General features: G+C 34.2%; 1 protein-coding gene across 6 annotated transcripts in view; it reads right to left on the bottom strand.

Annotated features, from left to right (window-relative positions):
* Positions 1–24152, bottom strand: part of LOC133655395 (calcium-activated potassium channel subunit alpha-1a-like) — a 151138-nt gene that overhangs the window by 43764 nt on the left and 83222 nt on the right. For 3 of the 6 annotated variants that reach the window (XM_062055514.1, XM_062055510.1, XM_062055512.1), the window contains exons 6-18: positions 19430–19505; positions 17762–17837; positions 17530–17700; positions 12404–12495; positions 5900–6010; positions 5721–5826; positions 5573–5655; positions 3112–3181; positions 2883–3038; positions 2714–2823; positions 2582–2650; positions 2328–2414; positions 2169–2245 (exon numbers count right to left, since the gene is read on the bottom strand). In XM_062055514.1, coding sequence (XP_061911498.1) covers positions 2169–2245; positions 2328–2414; positions 2582–2650; positions 2714–2823; positions 2883–3038; positions 3112–3181; positions 5573–5655; positions 5721–5826; positions 5900–6010; positions 12404–12495; positions 17530–17700; positions 17762–17837; positions 19430–19505 — 1284 coding nt within the window. Of the gene's footprint in view, positions 1–2168; positions 2246–2327; positions 2415–2581; positions 2651–2713; positions 2824–2882; positions 3039–3111; positions 3182–5572; positions 5656–5720; positions 5827–5899; positions 6011–12207; positions 12300–12403; positions 12496–17529; positions 17701–17761; positions 17838–19429; positions 19506–21336; positions 22538–24152 lie in introns of those variants that run through there. The other 3 variants (XM_062055511.1, XM_062055515.1, XM_062055513.1) reach the window with 2 other exon arrangements.

Genomic DNA, 24152 nt, shown 5'->3' with positions numbered 1-24152 from the left:
GTTGCAATCTTTATCGTCGTTGTTCTATACTAAATCCTTTCAGCAAAAATATGGCAATATCGCAAAATGATCAAGTATGACACATAGAATAGATCTGCTATCCCCGTTTAAATAAAAAAAATTCATTTCAGTAGGCCTTTAAGAACAACATTTCTCAACCAGCTATTGCAAGGAATTTAGGGATTTCACCATCTACGGTCCGTAATATCATCAAAAGGTTCAGAGAATCTGGAGAAATCACTGAATAACACAGTGGTAAAAATGCCCCTCTGCCAACTTTTTTGGAATGTGTTGCTGCCATTAAATTCTAAGTTAATTTAAGTTTCTCAGTTCAAACATTAAGTATCTTGTCTTTGCAGTCTATTCAATTTAATATAAGTTGAAAAGGATATGCAAATCATTGTATTCTGTTTTTATTTACCATTTACACAATGTGCCAACTTTACTGGTTTTGGGTTTTGTACAACTACAAAAACCCATTCATATTTTTGTGATCCTCCTTGAATAAAGCTGAGAAGTCTATGCTTCAAATTGCATTGTATGAAATCAGAAAAACTCCTTATGAGTCAGCAAAGTGCACTGGAAAGATATGGCAAATATATAGTACTGTATACTGAAATAAAACAACATTCCACTGATACAACAATTATACATGTGTTAATAGCAAAAAAACGTTTTTTGGCAGCCACGCTTCCGTCAGTCTACCCCAGGGCAGCTGTGGCCACAAATGTAGCTTACCACCACCATGTGTGATTGTGAATGGATGATGGGTGCTCAGTTCTCTGTGAAGCGCTTTGAGTGTCTAGAAAAGTACAATTTAAATAATCCATTATTATTTTTGTTATAAATATACTTTAAAGGAAAAAAAATGTTGCGGCATACTATGCAAAAATTATGTTGGGAACTTTGGTGACATCTAGTGGCGATGTGGCATATTACAACCTCAAGTTGGCCAGCATGACATTTTCATTCAGAACATAATTAATGTTCAAGTTAAAGTACAGATGATTGTCACACACACACGAGGTGTGGCAAAATTATTCTATGCATTTGACCCATCACCCTTGATCAGGTGAGGGGAGCAGTGAGCAGCAGCGGTGGCCACGCCCGGGAATAATTTTTGGTGATTTAACCCCCAATTCCAACCCTTGATGCTGAGTGTCAAGCAGGGAGGTAATGGCTCCCATTTTTATATGTATGTGTATTATTATACTACAATATAAAATGTCAAATACTTCTTGGCCATGCTGTTTCATATGTCCACAAAGACAATAAATTGTGAAATAAAATTATTTTATTATTATTTTAATGTAGCCAAACTGTCCACCAAGATAATTAATGAATGAAATAAAAAATATTATTTTAATGTCAAATACTTCTTATCCAAACTGCGTTGTATGTCCATTAAGAAAATGAACGCTACAAAAAATGTTGAAATAAAATTATTTCATTTTTATTTTAATATGAAATACTTCTTATCCAAACTGGTTTATATGTCCACTGAGATGAATAATGCAAAAATAAAAATGAAATAAAATTATTTTATTGTTATTTTAATGTCAAATACTTTTTGTCCAAACTGTCTTGTATGTCCACCAATAAAATTAATGCTGAAATTTTTTTTTTAAATAAAATTATTTTATTATTTTCATGTCAAATACTTCTTATCCAAACTGGTTTAGAGGTCCACAAAGATTAATAATGCAAAAAAAATAAATTTATTTTGTTTAATGTCAAATACTTCTTGTCTTGTATGTCCACCAAGAAAATTAGTTTTGAAAAAAATGTATGAAAAAATTATTTATGCAATAATAAGTAATAAAATCAAAATGTTATTCTAGTAGAAACATTGTTACACTACAAAAAAAAAATATATATATATATATATACACATATATATATATATATATATATATATATATATATATATATATATATATATATATATATATATATATAGTGTGTGTGTGTATATATACTGTGCATACACACAGTATATTGTATCCCATGATTTACAGTAAATGTGCTTTAGTCTTCAAAGAGACGTTTGTTGAGGGACTTAGGTGACCTCTAGTGGCAATATGGTATATTACAAGACAAGTAGTCAAGGCAGCATAGTCCGATCCAAATGCAGACTATTATGTTATGTATAAATAATGCTAACTTACACTTCTTGCATCCACATTTTTTGATCCGTTTGGGGTCTGTGACATCGTCGTGGCAGGCTTTGCAGTAAAACAACGCCCTTTGGAGGGAAACAAACAAATAATAATCAGCTTGCGCCATATCTTAGACTTAGACTATTCATGTTATACAAAGTTTGTTACCTTTTGACTTCTTTGGCATCGCTAGCAATGAAGAAGCCCAGCGTCCCCTCTTGCATTTTAACGTGGTTGCCAGGGTTGATCAGCGTGCTGCCAGAAAGGCACATCAATCAATAATCAATCAGGCGTTTGAGTCAACGTGTTTGGACTAAATGTAACCTCGGCCTTCTAAATGTGAAACATGACTGTACTTGGTCCATAAAAAGACAAGGACTCAGACTTTTGCCATCATCAAATACAAATAAGTGATCATGCACCTGCTCTCCCTCTGGTCAGACTTGTACTCGATGGCTATCAGCAGCAGCTTCAGCTTGACGTAGCAAAGTCTGAAGAAGAAGATTAGAGTCAGCGGAGTGCACAGCCACTGTGTAGTATTACTGCCTACTCACTCGCAGATAACAGGGAAAGACATGCCCACGAAGGCACTGGACAGGTACTCGGTGTACATCTCGTTGGCCACGCCCTCCAGGTAATACTTCTGCCACGTGTCCTCCTCGATCTGCAGGGCAAAGCAGCGTGAAGACCATGCACAGGAGCTGCGAGTGCCAGCACGTGTACCTTGATGAAGGACCTCATGGAGAAGAGGTTGGCCAACATGGTGGACAGCCCCTGAGCCAGGCAGCTCTGGGCGATGAAGCCCAGCTTGAGCTCGGCCAGGCAGATGGCGTCGTCGCCCTCCTTCCAGGCCCAGCTGGGGATGTTCAACAGGTGAGCCTGCGTGCAGCAAGTCAGACATGTGAAGCAGACAATCATGGCAGTTGTAGTACATGAATATGTCAAACATTACCTTGTTGTGATACTGCAGCATCTGAGTGATGATGCGGATCTTTGGGTGGTAGTTTTTGATGGAGATCACCCTGATGTGCCATAAACAACAATGTCAACACTTTCTAACTTGATCCCCTTCACGGTCTATAAAATAATACCATTCATTTTTATCTGTATCATTTTTATTATTTCCTTGTTATCTTATTTTAAATATTTTGTTAATTTTTTTTATAAAGGTACTCAACATGTCCTAAATTAATACATGTTGACATTTGTTATAATTACATATTTAATTATTAATATATTCAGAACAATAGTGATTATTTTTCGTTTTATCTCGACAACGGGGTGGTACAAATATTAATATCAGAATATATTGTATCAACTCTGACCTATCAGAAACAAACAAAACCTATGAAACCCTTTTTGATATCGATATAGAAACATTTCAATATTGATACATCAATACTGTGATATCATTACGTCAACGTTTTGATATCGATATAGATACATTTCAATATTGATACATCAACATTTTGATTTCGATACATTATCATTTTGATATCGATGTAGAAACATTTCAATATTGTTATGGCAACATTTCAATATTAACACATCAACATTTTGATATGTCAACGTTTTGATATCGTCCAATGACATTTTGATATCGATATAGAAACATTTCAATATTGATACGTCAACATTTTGATATCAATGTGTCAACGTCTTGATTTCGATACATTGGCACTTTGATATCTATGTAGAAACATTTCATTATTGATATGGCAACATTTCAATATTAATACATCAACATTTTGATGTGTCAACATTTTGATATCAGTAAAATGACATTTTTATAATGATACAGAAACATCTCAATATTGATACGTCAACGTTTTGATATCGATACCTTTACATTTTGATATCGATATAGAAAAATTTCAATATTGATACATCAACATCTTGATATTAATGTCAACGTTTTGATTTCGATACGTCGGCATTTTGATATCAATATAGAAACATTTCAATATTGATACGTCAACATTTTGATATCAATACGTCAACGTTTTGATATCGATACATTGACATTTTGATATCGATATAGAAACATTTCATTATTGATACGTCAACATTTTTATATCTATACGTCAACGTTTTGGTATCCATATAGAAACATTTCAATATTGATACATCAACATTTTGATATTAATATGTCAACATTTGATTTCGATACGTTGGTATTTTGATATCGATGTAGAAACATTTCATTATTGATATGGCAACATTTCAATATTAATACATCAACATTTTGATGTGTCAACATTTTGATATCAGTAAAATGACATTTTGATATCGATACAGAAACATCTCAATATTGATACGTCAACGTTTTGATATCGATACATTTACATTTTGATATCGATATAGAAACATTTCAATATTGATACATCAACATTTTGATATTAATGTCAACGTTTTGATTTCGATACACTGGCATTTTGATATCGATATAGAAACATTTCAATATTGATACGTCAACATTTTGATATCAATACGTCAACGTTTTGATATTGATACATTGACATTTTGATATCGATATAGAAACATTTAATTATTGATACGTCAACATTTTTATATCTATACATCAACGTTTTGATATCGATATAGAAACATTTCAATATTGATACATCAACATTTTGATATTAATATGTCAACGTTTTGATTTCGATACGTTGGCATTTTGATATAGATGTAGAAACATTTCATTATTGATACGTCAACATTTTGATATCAATACGTCAACGTTTTGATATCGATACATTGACATTTTCATATCGATATAGAAACATTTCAATATTGATATGTCAACATTTTGATATCAATACGTCAACGTTTTGATATCGATACATTGACATTTTGATATCGATATAGAAACATTTCATTATTGATACGACAACATTTTTATATCTATACGTCAACGTTTTATATCGATATAGAAACATTTCAATATTGATACATCAACATTTTGATATTAATATGTCAACGTTTTGATTTCGATACATTGGTATTTTGATATAGATGTAGAAACATTTCAATATTGATACATCAACATTTTGACATTAATATGTCAACATTTTGATATCGATATAGAAACATTTCAATATTGACACATCAACATTTCGATATCGATATACAATGCAATATTGATACATCAATATTTCGATACTGACATAGCAACATTTGAAAACATCAACACTTGCATATAGATATAAAAACATTTGAATATTGGTGCATCAGCATTCGATACATCCACATTTTCGTGACCAAATGTTATTAAAGTTGACAATTTGTGTTAGTTTGCTTGTAAAAAGAATGGTGTTTAATTTAGTTTTCCCCTTGGTGGCTTTTAAAAAGTGAAATATTGATGAGTGGATGAATATGAACACATGACAGTTGGTGTAGCAGGAGGGACAAACCTCATGATGTTGGAGGCGTCCTCTGCGTCGGGGTCAGCACAGTATTTGTTAGCCAAGATCAGACAGGCGTCTGCGGATTCAATCTGGACAACAACAACATGGCGTTAATACTTCATCAACACCTCATCAGTGACGGCGAGCGTCTTACCTTCACCCTGGCCAAGTCGTGCGGGTTGAGGACGGACCCTTGGTAAAACTCCACCTGGGTGAAGTGGCGCTTGAACAAGGCTTCCAGCTCAAGATTAGGGGAAATACTGCAATATGCGGAAGGAAATACTTGAAAGTTGCAGCTTGAAATATGAACAGTAATCTTCTTCTGCTGCTTACTTATGGAGAAAAACTATTTCTACATTGACATCATCCCTGTCCTTGTGTAGGAAGTCTTTGAGGAAGTTGGACACGCTCTCCAGCGTGATGTGGCCGCACACCACGATGTGTCTGGACGGGAAGTGCGAGGTCAGAGGTCAGTGGCGAGCACACGGATTATTGCAGAGGTCATGTGATGAGGTGGACATGACAAGCAATGTTCAGGTGATTGGTCGGCCATGTTTTCACTGAGCACACTGGATTAGGGAGCATTAGCGATGACATCATCCACACTTTCATTTGTCCTTCATATTTTCTAGTAGTAATACTCTAAAGCAGGGGTCACCAACGCGGTGCCCGCGGGCACCAGGTAGCCCGTAAGGACCAGATGAGTAGCCCGCCGGCCTGTTCCAAAAATAGCTCAAATAGCAGCACTTACCAGTGAGCTGCCTCTATTTTTTAAATTGTATTTATTTACTAGCAAGCTGGTATCGCTTTGCCCGACATTTTTAATTCTAAGAGAGACAAAACTCAAATAGAATTTGAAAATCCAAGAAAATATTTTAAAGACTTGGTCTTCACTTGTTTAAATAAATTCATTAATTTTTTTACTTTGCTTCTTATAACTTTCAGAAAGACAATTTTAGAGAAAAAATACAACCTTAAAATGATTTTAGGATTTCTAAACACATATACCTATTTACCTTTTAAATTCCTTCCTCTTCTTTCCTGACAATTTAAATCAATGTTCAAGTAAATTTATTTTTTTTATTGTAAAGAATAATAAATACATTTTAATTTAATTCTTCATTTTAGCGTCTGTTTTTTCAACGAAGAATATTTGTGAAATATTTCTTCAAACTTATTATAATTAAAATTCAAAAAAAATATTCTGGCAAATCTAGAAAATCTGTAGAATCAAATTTGAATCTTATTTCAAAGTCTTTTGAATTTCTTTTAAAATTTTTGTTCCGGAAAATCTAGAAGAAATAATGATTTGTCTTTGTTAGAAATATAGCTTGGTCCAATTTGTTATATATTCTAACAAAGTGTAGATTGCATTTTAACCTATTTAAAACATGTCATCAAAATTCTAAAATTACTAATGATGTTCCCTAAATTCTTTTTTGAATTTTTTCAAAAAGATTCGAATTAGCTAGTTTTTCTCTTCTTTTTTTCGGTTGAATTTTGAATTTTAAAGAGTCGAAATTGAAGATAAACTATGTTTCAAAATTGAATTGTCATTTTTTTCGTGTTTTCTCCTCTTTTAAACCGTTCAATTAAGTGTAAATATCATTAATTATTAATAATAACAGAGTTAAAGGTAAATTAAGCAAATTGGCTATTTCTGGCAATTTATTTAAGTGTGTATCAAACTGGTAGCCCTTCGCATTAATCACTACCCAAGAAGTAGCTGTTGGTTTCAAAAAGGTTGCTGACCTCTGCTCTAAAGCATATTTTACTATGGAAATACTTTCAGCAGTTTAAAAACAAATGAAGTAAGATTAAGGGACTTGGAATAAAGAAATATATATTTGACTGTTAGGTGGAGAGAAATTAATACTACTTATTCTCACCCTTTGTTTATATAAATTACAATACAATTCATTTTTTTGTTCTTTTTTTGGTTTTCACCCAACATATCAATATTTTTTTTTTTTTATTTGAATAAAAATGTACCATAAAACAATTTACGTACTACAGACGTATGTGAAAAATACAATTTTAATTATTGAATAATACTTCAATTAGTATTATAATTAAGACATGAATTAATGAAATTGGTAAACAATTTCCACATTTTCGCCCACAGACTGTGCTGCAGATAAAATCATTGTATTAATTATAATACATTTTCTAACCTTTAAATTAATAGCTAGGTTCAATACAAGTGTGTCCTGTTATTCTTGATATTTGAACACAATATTTCTCTAAATATGTATTTCATGAATGTATATTTTAAATACTGTATTTATTCAATTCTTCTCCACAGCTGAAAATGTTGTAACTTACATTATCCTTAGAAAATATGTATAAACTATCTTTATTTTTATGCTTTTTCAATGCAAGGTTTGCCACTAGAATCTAAGTGAGAATAACTTCTTTCATTTGTGTGTTTAAACAATTAAATCTGGAGTGAAAAAGCTTCAGAGGAATGATTTGGAGTGTAAAAATGTCAGATGAGGAAAGAGAAAATGATGCAATTGATGAAACTAAATAAGCAGTTTAAGGTCAAGACTTCATGAAGGAAGTTGAAGCATACGTACCGAGTTTAAAGCAATCACAAGAGCGCTAAAAGTTTGACGGAAGTTTGTTTTTTGCAGATGAAAGAAGCACAAGAGCCAAAAGCAACAAAAAATCTAGCGCTGACAATTTTTTTTTAGAGGCATGTAGCTAGCTAACGATTTTAGGAAAGTAAGTTTAGTAAGTGTTTTTGACATATTGAAAAATGTGCTTAATTGCCTTCTTGCCGAGAGACCAATGAAAATAGGACACTTGTGGCTTTTTTCTGACTACTGTAGGCTAGCATTTGCGTAGATCAGGGGTGTCCAACTCGTTTTCATTGAGGGCCACATCGCAGTTACGGTTGCTCTTAGAGGGCCGATTTTAACAATGAGTAATATATGAATATACATGTGTATGTATATAATACATTAACAAATTTTTTTTTTTTTTACAGAAGCTGCAAAAAAATAAAATAAAATTTTAAAAACTGGCAGCTTAGTCACCAAAATTTTACAGTAAAAGCAGTGATTTTTTTACAGCATATAAAACAATTTAATAAATGGAAAAACAATACCACTGTTTTTAGCGGTAAAATTCAAGCAAAGTTTGTTTGTTTTTACTGTAAAATCTTTTTTGTTTGTTTTTTAATGTTTTAGTGTCTTACTGTGTATAGAAAAAGAAACATAAAATCTATTGTCAATTTTACGGTCTACAATTTGATTGATAATTTGTTTTGAAATCATAAGTCAAGCAGATATTTAAGTACAGTATTTATCTTTATTTCAACAACAAAAAATTTTGGAATACATGAGAATATAATATTTTGATTTTGATAATATTGAATTTGAAAAGATATGCAATTGCATGCAGTACATGATTTTTAATGTCAAAAGGAAAAGAACAAATATATTTAGTAAGAAAAGATTAAGCATTATTTTAATGCATATTATTCCCAGGCATTCGTGGGCCACATAAAATAATGTGGCCCCCGGGCCTTGAGTTTGATACCTGTGATTTAGCGTGACACCAAACAGCTTGCATCTATTGACAAGATGCTACTAGAAACAAAATTCAATACAGTGGAACCCGTTTATGTCGACACACTAGGGACTGGCTGACTGAAGCATAACCAAATATAACATAACCAAAACTAAAACTAGCCATTGTTTGCACATTTGGCCAGAGACATGAAGAAAATAGACAATAAAAAAAAGGAATTTTTAACCTACGGTAGTTTTTATCTGCATTCTTCTATTTTCATATGATATTTTATACTCTTATCTAACACAATGGCTACTCTAACTTCGCTGTACAGTATGTCTTGACTACAATAAATGCTTAATACTGTCATGCTTTTATTTTGAAACTTCCTTTGCACTGAACAGGAAGTCCCTGTGCGTTTTAATACCGTGTAACCGGGTTTTGGTTGACTTTGTTGACATGAACGGGAGCCACTTTAACAGGTTCCACAGTTGGTTACTTTTGTGCCAACACCAAAAGACTAGAAAAGCAGTATTTTCATCTTGCTCTCTGGCTGCAAGAAGGCAAACAAGAACACACACACTTGTCAAAATGTCAACGAACTACAAAATGTAGCGTCTAGTCCCGAGGGTGTAGGTCAGACTGAAGATAAAGGCCAGGAATGTTCCAGAAGCAAAGCGCCAGGAAGAAAACAACAAAGCACAGCCAAAGCCAGTAAAATAGTGTTTTTTTCCAGCACTGAAAAAAAACATTGGCACAGATGTAATGCTGACATTAGTCTACAAAGCACACATTCACATTTATTTGTATATCATGTATATTTTATATATTTATAATACTTATAAATATATATATACTTTTATAAATATATTTATAATGTACATTTATACTGTATATGTTTTATATCACATTATTTTCATGTATTTTAGGATCTGAAATTCCATTTGAAGTTTACTAATCATATTATCTGACAAAGTTGTGTAATGTTAACACTTAATTGGTGAGAATAAATGATACACAATTTATAAGAGAAAGCCAACACTTAACACATAAATCACACACACACACACAAAAACAAACACTGACGACAAGCAAGTGTAAATATGGGAAAAACCAACAACTTATTAAACTCTCAAATTATGATGATAAAAAAGTCTGAACTTTATGGGAGCAAATTTAAAACGTTGTGAAAATAAAGTCAAATTATTACTAGAAAAAACAAGTTGCAACTTTGGGGATAAAGTCAGAATATTAAGTCGGAATATTAATACGAAGCAAAAGAGCAATGTAAAAAGAAATTGAATAAAAGTCACATTGAAAAAAGATGTAATTTTAGGGAGAAAAAAAATCTGAATTTTACTTGATCACAGAAAAACATTTCAGCAAAATGAATGAAGAACAAATGAGAATAAAGTAGAAATTTTATGAGATAAAAGTAGGAATTTTATGAGAAAAAAGTTGTAATTTTACGAGAATGAAGCAACAACATTATGAGAAAAAATTTGAATATTAAGTGAATGTAGCGAGTATATACGAAAATAAATTTTTTAAAGCGAAAATATTACAAGAAAAAAGTTGTGATTTTACAAGAATGAAGCAAGAACATTATAAGAAAAAAGTTGGAATTGTGTGAGCATGTAGCAAGAATATTAGGAAAAAAAGTTCTCAAGGCATAAACATTACAAGAAAAAATATGTAATTTTACATGAGAAAAAGGTTGACATTTTACAAAAATAAAGCAAGAACTTTGCAAGAAAATTTGACATTTTATGAGGAAAAAAGTTGTAATTTTACTATAACGAAGCAAGAACATTACGAGAATTTTTTTTTTATTTTATGAGAAAAAAGTTGTAATTTTACTCGAACGAAGCAAGAACATTACGAGAATTTTTCATTTTATTCTATGAGAAAAATGTTGTAATTTTACTCAAACGAAGTGAGAATATTCAGAGAAAAAAGTTCTAAAAGCGTAAACATTATAAGAAAAAAGTCTGAATTTTACGAGAATGAAGTGAGAACAATACGAGAAAGATGTCATTTCACGAAAAATAAAGGAAGAACATTATAAGAATTATTCCTTTGTTTATGAAAATAAAGCAAGAAAATGATGGCGAAAAGCTGGAAATTGATGACAGTCCAGAAAAGCAGGGACATTTGGGAATAAGTAGAATTATCGCGCGAGAAAAAAAAAATCTAATTCTACAAGAAAAAAGTTTGTGGTACTAAGTTTGTGATTAGACTATTTAACATAAAAATTAGGGATGTCCGATAATGGCTTTTTGCCGATATCCGATATTCCGATATTGTCCAACTCTTTAATTACCGATACAGATATCAACCGATATATGCAGTCGTGGAATTAACACATTATTATGCCTAATTTGGACAACCAGGTATGGTGAAGATAAGGTACTTTTTTTAAAAATTTGTAAAATAAGATAAATAAATTAAAAACATTTTCTTGAATAAAAAAGAAAGTACAACAATATAAAAACAGTTACATAGAAACTAGTAATGAATGAAAATAGTGGACCAGCAGCACGCACAATCATGTGTGCTTACGGACTGTATCCCTTGCAGACTGTATTGATATATATTGATATATAATGTAGGAACCAGAATATTAACAGAAAGAAACAACCCTTTTGTGTGAATGAGTGTAAATGGGGGAGGGAGGTTTTTTGGGTTGGTGCACTAATTGTAAGTGTATCTTGTGTTTTTTTATGTTGATTTAATTAAAAAAAAACAAAAAAAAAACGATACGATAATTTAAAAAAACGATACCGATAATTTCCGATATTACATTTTAACGCATATATCGGCCGATAATATCGGACATCTCTAATAAAAATGCATGTAGGATAATTGGTGTCACCACTAAAAAAGAAAGTATTTACATTTGCTAGCAAGCTGTAAAACACAAAGCAGCAGCAGCAGCATGGAAATGAGAGCAGCAGCAAAAAGCACCTTGGCCAAGTTCTTCAGTCACAGTGTGACTTGAGTGCTGAGACGTTTACATCTCACAGGACACTTCCTTTCATGAAGACAGTGTCGCCTTTTTGTTTTCAGGAAAAGTCACACAAAAACCACACCACTGCTATTTCTCTTTACATTGGACTTACTTTCTGCCTCTGGTCGAGTTATAACTCCCTCCGTATTTCTTCCGATTAAGGATGAGAGCGGCAATTTCTGGCACGTAGCGAGCAAACATGGCCTACATGCGTGGAACAGAAAAAGAAACAAAAAATGGCATGCAAGAGAAGCTCCACTGCGTGGAGGCGGCAGCAGCAGCAGCAGCAGCAGCCTCCAAATACTTACTTTCTCCCATTAACAGCACTATAGGAACCACCGTATTTCTTGCGGTTGCCTATTAACTCTATGATTTCAGGCACGTAGCTCGCAAACATGGCCTAAGGAGAAGATAGGAGACAGAAGAGGAGACTAAAAACAGGCCAGCAGAGAAAAGGCGGGCCGACTATTTTCTTTCATTTCTTTAGGAGCGGGAATAAATGGAAACCTTTCGGCATTCCACAGTTGAGTCAATGTAGCCTGAAATGACATCAGTTTACATTGCAGACTGGGACAAAGAAAGCGTGAAAATGGGTTTTTATTCATGGTAAAAAAAAAGATTTGTATAAAAGAATGGCAGCAGATGAGCCAATTTGTGTTGGGAAAATTCAAACAATGATGAGAAAATGTATAGGAGTAAGCCTTAAGTGCCATGTTTTCACCAACAAACACAACAGCAGGATTTTAATTAACGCCATCACATACATGCAACCTTTCTAATACAGTACATTGTTGTTTGAATAGCTTCCATTTGAAAAAGACACACTGACTAAAGTTAAAATACGGGGAAAAAAAGCACAAGAATAAAACAAATACACGAGAAAAATATTTTAACGTCACAAGAAAAAATGTTTTACAAGAATAATTTTGTGACATTACAAGAATAAAGTTGAAATAGTTAGTGGAAAAAGTCACAATATTACAGTAGTAATTATTTTTCACTAATGTTAAAAGATCACACCAGGCGTAATACTATGAAAAATACAAAGTTGAAACAAAAAGTAATACTTTAGGAACTTATAAAGTCCAAAATTGATGTGCCACATTATAAAAATGTTATTTTAATATTACTAGAAAATAAACTGATTCTTACTGACAGATATAAGTAAGAACTTTACACTACTTTATATTAGAAATGGCAACAGCGGAGGATGAATGTCCCATAACAAGAAGATGGAGAAAAATAAGCTTATCGACTACGGACAACAAAGGCGGACGCGCGCAATTTTTCAGGATTTATGCAGATCCCAAATACAGATCAGCAGATACCAGAAGGTAAGAAAAGTTTATTTTGCATAATATTGCGAAAAAAACCGCCAGATAATACGTATGTCTTACCTTATACACACACCATAATAATACTCCTATGTTGAAGCACATCAAGCGGTGCGGCCTTCATAGCTTACCAAAGTCGTACTAAAACATTTTGATAGATTTTTGAGCGCCGTGTGTAATGTTCTATACTTTCAATGGAACATATAAAATGTTGATGTTCAGTCATATTGCCATCATAGTGCAGCCTACACGTATCTCTTATGTTTGACTGCCATCTACTGCTTATCATTTCACCACGTACCAAATAAAATAGCTTCGAGGTCGGTAAGCAAAACCAGAATGATTCCGTACATTAGGCACACCGGGTTATAAGGCGCACTGTCGAGTTTTGAGGGACAAAAAAATTATTTTAAGTGCGTCTTATAGTCCAGGAAAATTCGGTATATAAATTTAAAACAGAAATTTTACGTGTATTATCTCACAACATAACGATAAAACTTGAGAAAAATTAAGTATAAGTAAATAAATTAGTATAAGTTGTAACATTACGGTAATAAGTCAGTTATCATTGGAAAAAAGTAGCAATTTATGATCATTTAATTTTACGTAGGAGAAAGAGCACAGTACAAATATAAAATGTAGACATTTTATGTGCATAACATTACCAGAAAATATAAGCACACAATTTTGCATTAAAAAAGTCACAAAATTATGGCAACTAGTTTATATTATCATTGTAAAAAAAAAAGTCTCAATTTATGAGAATGAAGACCAAATTTCCACTTAAAATGGTCAAAATTTTATGGGAATAAAGTCGTAAACGTACTAGAAAAAGTCAGATTTTTACAAAAATGAAGTCCATCCATCCATTTTCTACCGCTAAAGTTTTATGATGATAATCTCATTTAACAAGAAAAAAAGACGTTATTTTACAACAATGACGCCGCAACATTATAAGATTAAAGATTAAAGAATACCATTTTAATATTTCTTGAAAAAAGTCAGATTTTTTATGCGAAGGAATAGGTCAAAATATCTGTGCATAATCTTGTAATGTTAAAAGAAAATGAAAGTGAGCTAAAGTTTAAAAAAAATACAAGAAGATTGTCTGATTTTTACAAGAATAAATACACAATATCATGGGAATGAGTCGAAATTATCGTTAGAAAAACATTGCAATTAAGAAAAAATTCGACCAAACAAAAAAAATTGAATTTTACGAGAATAAAATTGTAATCCTAGAAAGACAGATTTTTACAACATTACGAGAATTACTAAATCGAAATAGAAAATGTCTAAAAGTTATCTACATTATCTCGTAATACTACGAGAAAAAAGACTAACAGGACTATCGTCCAAAGCATTACTAACTACTCATTTTAAGGGAAAAAAATCACTATAAAAATTGGATTTTCACAGGGATAACAAAACATTACATCAGTTTAGAATCAGGTGTAAAATAAGCTATCTACGACTAATGCCTTGAAATACACTGAACTAAAATATGAACGCAACAATTTTGTGTTTGCTCCCATTTTTCATGAGTTGAACTCAAAGATCTACATTTTTTACTATATACACAAAATACCTATTCCTCTCAAATATTGTTCACAAATCTGTCTACATCTGTGTTAGTGAGCATTTCTTCTTTGCCAAGGTTATACATCCCACCTCACAGGTGTGGCATATCAAGATGCTGATTAAACAGCATGATTATTGCACAGGTGTACCTTAGGCCATGCTGAAATGTGCAGTTTTATCACAGCACAATGCCACAGATGTCGCAAGTTTAAAGGGAGCGTGCAGTTGGCATGCTGACTGCAGGAATGTCCACCACAGCTGTTGCCCGTGAATTAAATGTTCATTTCTCTACCGAAAGCCGTCTCTAAAGGCGTTTCAGAGAATTTGGCAGTACATCTAACCGGCCTCACAACCGCAGACCATATGTAAGTAACCACACCAGTCCAGGCCCTTCATATCCAGCGGGTGCACCTCCATGATCGTGCCACCCGGACAGCTGCTGCAACAATTGATTTGCAAAACCAAATAATTTCTGCACCGTCTTGGGGACATTCGAGGTGTTCTCTTCACGGATGAATCCCCGTTTTTACTGTTCAGGGCAGATGTGTGGGAGAGCGGTTTGCAATACTGCACATTTCAGAGTGGCCTTTTATTGTGGGCAGCCTAAGGTACACCTGTGCAATAATCATGCTGTTTATTTAGCATCTTGATACACACCCCACCTGTGAGGTGGGATGGATTATCTTGGCAAAGATGAAGTACTCACTAACACAGATTTGTGAACAATATTTGAGAGGATTAGGTCTTTTGTGTGTATAGCAGGGGTCACCAACGCGGAGCCCGCGGGCACCAGGTAGCCCGTAAGGACCAGATGAGTAGCCCGCTGGCTTGTTCTAAAAAATAGCTCAAATAGCAGCACTTACCAGTGAGCTGCCTCTATTTTTTTTTTTTAATTTTATTTACTAGCAAGCTGCTCTCGCTTTGCCCGACATTTTTAATTCTAAGAGAGACAAAACTCAAATAGAATTTGAAAATCCAAGAAAATATTTTAAAGACTTGGTCTTCACTTGTTTAAATAAATTCATTAATTTTTTTTACTTTGCTTCTTATAACTTTCAGAAAGACAATTTTAGAGAAAAAATCCAACCTTAAAAATTATTTTAGGATTTTTAAACACATATACCTTTTTACCTTTTAAATTCCTTCCTCTTCTTTCCTGAAAATTTAAATCAATGTTCAAGTAAATTAATTATTTTTATTGTAAAGAATAATAAATACATTTTAATTTAATTCTTCATTTTAGCTTCTGTTTTTTTGACGAAGAATATTTGTGAAATATTTCTTCAAACTTATTATGATTAAAATTCAAAAAAAAAATTCTGGCAAATCTAGAAATCTGTAGAATCAAATTTAAATCTTATTTCAAAGTCTTTTGAATTTCTTTTAAAAATTTTGTTCTGGAAAATGTAGAAGAAATTTCTCTTTGTTAGAAATATAGCCTGGTCCAATTTGTTATATATTCTAACAAAGTGTAGATTGCATTTTAACCTATTTAAAACATGTCATCAAAATTCTAAAATTAATCTTAATCAGGAAAAATTACTAATGATGTTCCATAAATTCTTTTTTTAATTTTTTCAAAAAGATTCGAATCAGCTAGTTTTTCTCTTCTTTTTTTCGGTTCAATTTTGAATTTTAAAGAGTCGAAATTGAAGATAAACTATGTTTCAAAATTTAATTGTCATTTTTTTTCGTGTTTTCTCCTCTTTTAAACCGTTCAATTAAGTGTAAATATCATTAATTATTAATAATAACATACAGTTAAAGGTAAATTGAGCAAATTGGCTATTTCTGGCAATTTATTTAAGTGTGTATCAAACTGGTAGCCCTTCGCATTAATCACTACCCAAGAAGTAGCTCTTGGTTTCAAAAAGGTTGGTGACCCCTGGTGTATAGTAAAAGTTTTAGATCTTTAAGTTCAACTCCTGAAAAATGGGAGCAAAAACAGAAATGTCGTGTTTATATTTGTGTCCAGTATATGATTGCATGACGTGTTGGCGCTCTAATAAATCCTTCCTGTATTTGTGTTTGTTGTTCGGGGGCGGGGGGAGTGCAGGGATGGGGGCGGAGAGGGGGCGTTAAAGGGGTCGGATGGGCAGGTAGGGGCGGAGCTACCTGAAACCGCAGTGCTTTGAACAGCTGACTACAAATAATCGTTGATACATAACTAAAGATGGTTATTGTGTGAATGCTGAGAAATGATGTCAAATAAATGTCAACAAAGATACGATATCAAGTTAAAGATATAAAAGACTTTAATGTATTCCACTATGCAGTGCAGGGAAGTGTCAAACGCAGTAATAAATGTTAAGTGATGATTTAAAAATGTGCCTCTTAGTGGCTGAATAATGTACGATTAAGTTGAGTCGTTGTCTCCATTTTGATGGTGTTACAGAAAAAAGACAAAATTGAGTTCAAGTGTGGCACATCTCCCAGCATTCACAGAATACACATGTCACGTAAAGCAACAGCACCCCCTGGAGGTCATTATTTAGAAAGTAAGGCGAGGCGTTCTTTACCAGTCCCCCAAGGATGAAGAAGACCATAAAGAGTCGTCCCAGGGTGGTTTTTGCATAAACGTCTCCGTAGCCCACGGTGGACATGGTCACCATCAGCAAGTAGACGCACTCCCAGTAGGAAAGCGCTTGGGAATTCTGGAAGTTTTCCCAAGGATCCCCTGAGTTTTCCACCTGACGGCCACATGAAAAAGGTGTCATCCGCGTATCCATGACAACGCGTGAAGGCACTCACCAGATGGATGAATCCTGCGGCTGTGAGCCAAGTGCTGATGAAGATGGAACACAAGTTGACCAGCTTGATGGAGTTACTGTGGGATTGGAAATAATAATACTTTCAATAACCTTACATACGTACCGATATTTAAATAAAAATTATATAAGTTTAAATAAAAATGTAAACTTATATAATACGTAAATATAATATACTTATTTAAATATATATACCGTAATTTCCGGACTATAAGCCGCACCAGCTAAATTTAGGGGAAAATACAGATTGCTCCATATATAAGCCGCACCCGACTATAAGCCGCAGGGTTTTGATGTGTAATTAGCGTAGTATATAGGGGTTCCTGCTACCACGGAGGGGATTGTCGGGACAGAGATGACTGTTTGGGAACGCAAAGCGTCCCATTTATTAACAATAAATCTTTCAATCATTCAATCAAACTTTCACATCTTTGACATGGCGAACAGCATTCGTGCAGAGTACAAATAATACAACGGTGCAAAGTAATACAAAGTGCTCGCCTGTACGTTATCAAAATAACCAGCCTACCGGTATATGAAAAGTCAGTCTTTAATCATTGTGTCATCGTCTTCCTCCTGCGTACTAAAACCACCGAAATCCTCTTCGTCGGTATCGGAGAAGAACAGGCCGTATATAAGCCGCACCCTTGTATAAGCCGCAGGGACCAGAACGAGGGGAAAAGTAGCGGCTTATAGTCCGGAAATTACGGTATATATATAATAATTTTTTCAATATTACCCTTTTTTATTTAGTATAAAAAAACATACAACTATGCCAATAAATATATAAAATATTTTTAATTGTATTATGTATTATACAAATAATACAATTCAAATACTTGTTCACTATACGTTTTTATAATCATACAAATAATGTATGTTTATTTTATTTGTGTTCATTATATTTTATATTGGTATTTAATATTTATTAAATAATTTGCTGTATAACACGCAATTAAAAAATACAAAAATAAAATAAGTTGATTTTAGTTGTTTTTTTAATCTAAAATGTATAATCAACATATCAATAAGATTAAAAATAGCATTAAATATGTAAAAAAAAAAAAACAGGTTTAAATTGACGCATTGATTTGTAAATTTGAAAAGTGTATTATTGCATTATTGTATTATTGCAATGCCTTTACAATTATCAATGATACAAATAAATAAAAAAGTGTGTCATCAAAACACATGCATTACAAGTTACGGCAAATAGGACTAAAACATTTTTTTAAATAACATTCTTTTAATGTATTTAATTAAATCGTTTTTAAACATTATGGCACGATTATGCCCCTTGTGGTGAGTAGAAAAACTGCAGGATGAAAGCACTTAAATACTTTGGGTTAAGAATGATCGTTTCTTGACAAAACTATGATATAAGTATTTTTAAATATATATATATTGTTTTCTGGTTGGCCCTAAATGACCTTTATGCTGAGATTTGATGCTTTGAAGATTACTCTAATGCATTTCATGCTCTCTCTCAAAAGCTCTTGCTGACGTGACATCTGTGCAAAAAGCTTAAAATAAAGCTTTTATTGTCCGTCATGCAGTGCAACAACTCAAACACTCTACATACATACATACATACATACATACATACAGTTACTGCACACATTAGAAGACATAATACTTCAGAGAGACTTACCTTGTCTTGAGAATATTCAAAAACTGTAAAATTTCTGAGAACTGTATCAACCTTAAGGCCCTTAAAAACCTCAAGCCTGTGGAGAAAAAAAAGACCACAAAGAAATGATTATTCAGAAGACATCTTGAAGCAAAAACAAGCGTTGGTACCTTTCATGCCATCTTCCATGTTTAACAGCTTGAAGGGATTCATTCCCACTATTTTAAAACCACGCAATACAATAGCAGAGTTGCAGTCCCGCGCATCAAAGTCAGAGCAAGACCGCGATGAAGGAGCGGATTAGAGCAGAACCAGGTAGAAGGTGTCGCACCAACACCCACCAATCAGCAGCCGGGTCATCAAGTCCCAAAATCATCCTAAGCATCCTTCAACTTCATAGGACTACAAATAACCCCAACAATATACTTCATGTCAACTGTATGGCTTTAAAAAGCTACTTCATATATCTTAAAACGTCTGAAAATAATATCAATATAGCTTAAATTACCGTAAAAGATTAAGTTATGTTAAGCCTGAATAAGATCAGGTTCTTCCTACTCCTTGTTAAATATAAATGTTTACAATAATACTATTACAGTTAAAAACAACTCAACTTAGGTTGATATCGAGTCTGACTATGACACAAAAATTCTTAGTCTTGAAAATAACACAAGCAAATAATGAAAAGAAATCCAGTAAATGTTTCAAAAATGTTTGAAAAGGTAGCACATCCCAAAATTAAGACTAGTAGGACAAAATACTCACATTTCACTTGATTTATTGCTCACATCAAAATAGAGGAACGCTTACGCGTTTCGGCACGTGGCCTTCGTCAGAGCGTTTAAACGCTCTGACGAAGGCCACGTGCCGAAACGCGTAAGCGTTCCTCTATTTTGATGTGAGCAATAAATCAAGTGAAATGTGAGTATTTTGTCCTACTAGTCTTAATTTTGGGATGTGCTACCTTTTCAAACATTTTTGAAACATTTACTGGATTACTTTTTTTTTTGGGTTTGGCACTCCATCTTGAATCACATTGAGAAGCGCAATCTCCTTTTTGAACAAATAATGAAAAGAATAAGAACATTTGCTTGAAAAAACAGAAAGATAAGTTAATTTAATGAAGAAATATTTGTGTGATCCTTTGTTGGCTGCAATGGAAATCATAAACATATTAGGGCTGCAACAACTAATCGATTAAAATCGATTATAAAAATAGTTGCCGATTAATTTAGTCATCGATTCGTTGGATCTATGCTATGCGCATGCGCAGAGGCTTTAAAAAAAAAATAAAAAAAATTGTTTTTTTTTTTGTTTTTTTAAATAAACCTTTATTTATAAACTGCAACATGTACGAACAGCTGATAAACAATAATCAAAATAAGTATGGTGCCAGTATGCTGTTTTTTCCCAATAAAATACTGGAAAGGATAGAAAGGTAATTTGTCTCTTTTATCTGATTATTAATTCATTAATCGAAGTAGTAATCGACAGATTAATCAATTATCAAATTAATCGTTAGTTGCAGCCCTAAAACATATTATGATACACTTAAAAACAGAATTTTATATTTTCAATACGTCTTATTTTTGTCTGTTACCTTTAAGTTTTTTTCTAATCACGTTTATATAATTTTTTTTTTTAAAGTTTTTTATTTTTGTAATATAATTTTTACAATTTTTTTATATACGTTTCATTTTTTTTATATAGATTTTTATTTTAAATTCATGAAAAAAAAAAAGTAGAACAGTATAATCTCACCTTTGTTAAATGTATGGCTTTTGATCATTTTACTTTTATTGCATTACCTGCTAAAAATATAATTGAATGGTTCATTTAAGTATCAAAGCTATGTCAACCTTACAACCCCAAGTCATCAAAACCTGCACCTTGCAAGGTTCAAGTCCCGGTCTAGAAGGTGTTCTTACCCCAGTACGAGACGACATGGAAGCAGGAAGTGCCATCCTGCTCCTCTTTGTCGTGGCCATTCCTGACCCTGTATCCTTTCTGGAAGAGTTCACCCGTGGATTTCTTCCGCCGCCTGCTGCAAGAAACCGTCTGGGTGCCGCCATCGGGCCCCTTGTACACTAACATCTTGGTGGGAATCATGGCTGCACGAATAACTACGATCCTTCCGTAAGAGACGATGTCTCCATATGACTTCTCGAGCTTCACCCCAGCCCGCTAGCCATCAGCGGATGTTATGTCCAGCTTAGAGCCAACCCTTTTCCCAGCAGGATAATACAGCCTAAGCTTCTTTAGCATTCATCCACAGAAATGAAGAGACCAGGAAGCAAGTCTGGCCACAAACTGACCTCCGTGTCATCCCTGAGAGCCTGCCACCACAAATGTCCTCATGTCGCTAAGCTTTGCAAACAACAGCTTGTTGCATTTGGGTTACAAAAAAAAACATGTCACGTAATGAAACAACATGTGTGTGCATTAAAGCCCAATGTACAATTAGGATTTGTGGGAATTAGGGAAGAAAGTGTTTGCATTACAACCCCTGAAGAACTGGTGGATTCACCAGACTGAGAGAATGTTCAGTCCGTTGTTTAATTTTGTAGAAAAAAAAAAGCCATGTTTTAAGAAACACTAAAATAAATCAAGCAAATTCATTTTGGTAGTCATTAGCTGCGTTTCCATTACCCCCGAAAATGCATAAAACCTAAGTATCCAAATGATAAATTGCTAATTAGAGATGTCCGATAATGGCTTTTTTGCACATATCCAATATTGTCCAACTCTTAATTACCGATTCCGATACCCAACCGATACCGATATATACAGTCGTGGAATTCACACATTATTATGCCTAAGTTTGTTGTGATGCCCCGCTGGATGCATTAAACAATGTAACAAGGTTTTCCAAAATAAATCAACTCAAGTTATGGGGAAAAAAATGCCAACATGGCACTGCCATATTTATTATTGAAGTCACAAAGTGCATTATTTTTTTTTAACATGCCTCAAAACAGCAGCTTGGAATTTGGGAGAGAGCATGAGGAGGTTGAGGTGGGCGGGGTATATTGTAGCGTCCCGGAAGAGTTAGTGCTGCAAGGGGTTCTGGGTATTTGTTCTGTTGTGTTTATGTTGTGTTACGGTGCGGATGCTCTCCCGAAACGTGTTTGTCATTCTTGTTTGGTGTGGGTTCACAGTGTGGCGCATATCTGTAACAGTGTTAAAGTTGTTTATACGGTCACCCTCAGTGTGACCTGTATGGCTGTTGACCAAGTATGCCTTGCATTCACTTGTGTGTGTGAAAAGCCGTAGATATTATGCGATTGGGCCGGCACGCAAAGGCAGTGCCTTTAAGGTTTATTGGCGCTCTCTACTTCTCCCTACGTCCGTGTACACAGCGGCGTTTTAAAAAGCCTTTAATTTTACTTTTTGAAACCGATACCGATAATGTACGATATCACATTTTAAAGCATTTATCGGCCGATAATATCGGCAGTCCGATATTATCGGACATCTCTATTGTAAATGGTAGATTTGGAAAAGAACCTCAAATGTCACTAAAACATACGCTCTCATGAGATGGTTTTTCAGATATTTCCATATTGAAGTGTGTTGCAAATGCAAGATGGAAACACTTTTTTCGCATTTACAGGGCGCCTAAACACCAAAATGGTGGTGCGCCGATGCAGAACAACTCGGGCTGGGTCGTCTCGGTCTCGCTTCCAACCGGTCTGCCTCGATTACCTTCCCGCCAATAGAGGCCGAGTCGAGGGGGCCCTTGAATCCACAATTCCGTCTGTGAACTCCTGGTTCACATATCTGTCCCAAAAATCCCTTATTGGAGGTCGCTGCCAACGTAAGCGTGTTGCCTTTGAGCCATCAGCCGCTGCCTTCGTCTCCTGTTGACAATCACGGCAACAGCAGTGGCCTCCCATCTTTAAAAGGGACACAACTGATGCGGGTCCCAGGCCATCGCAAGCTGGCAGGCAACGACCTTGCCGATGAACAAGCCAAGCTCGGCTCCTCCCTCCCCCAAGATGACAACCAACTCCATCAATCAACTCGCCATGCAATCATCCGTAGGAGATACCTCCCTCCCCCTTCCAACCATCTCCGTCTCATCTCCCTAACATCCCACAAACCCAACCCAGTCCTTGTTGTCGAAGAAAGACCTCACCAACCTCATCCGTTTCTGATCCGGTCACCACCCTGCTCTCCGAAGGTGGCTTCACCTGATGGGAAAGTGTGAAGAATCTGCCGAACACCTCTGGCTACGGTGCCCAGCGCTGATGCCAGAGCGGTACATCGTCAACTTTTCAACTCCTTTAGTGAACTTCAAAGCCTCCCAATAGCGAGTCTAGCGCTTCTGCCAGTCATCCTCAGGCGACTCGGGTGACAAACTATCAGCAGTGGCTGGAGTTGCAATCACAGCTCCAACAAAACCGTGGCAACCCAAAACATCCACCTTCCTCAAAGTGGAGTCTAGCAGGACAGATTTTACGAGATGTACGACTTGTGGCGCAAAAGTACCTACAAGTCACAAATGTACTTTGTCAAAATTGTACAAATATCGCTTTTATTTTGCGAAAAACTGCAATGGAATTACAGCTAACGTATTTTTCGGAGTATAAGTCGCTCCGGAGTATAAGTCGCACCGGCCGAAAATGCATTAATAAAGAAGGAAAAAAACATATATATGTCGCATTTTTTGGGGACATTTATTTGATAAAAGCCAACACCAAGAATAGACATTTGAAAGGCAATTTAAAATAAATAAAGTTAA

This window comes from Entelurus aequoreus, linkage group LG08, assembly GCF_033978785.1.
Source record: "Entelurus aequoreus isolate RoL-2023_Sb linkage group LG08, RoL_Eaeq_v1.1, whole genome shotgun sequence".
NCBI classification, from domain to species: domain Eukaryota; kingdom Metazoa; phylum Chordata; class Actinopteri; order Syngnathiformes; family Syngnathidae; genus Entelurus; species Entelurus aequoreus.
This window is presented reverse-complemented; position numbering and strand designations above follow the sequence as displayed.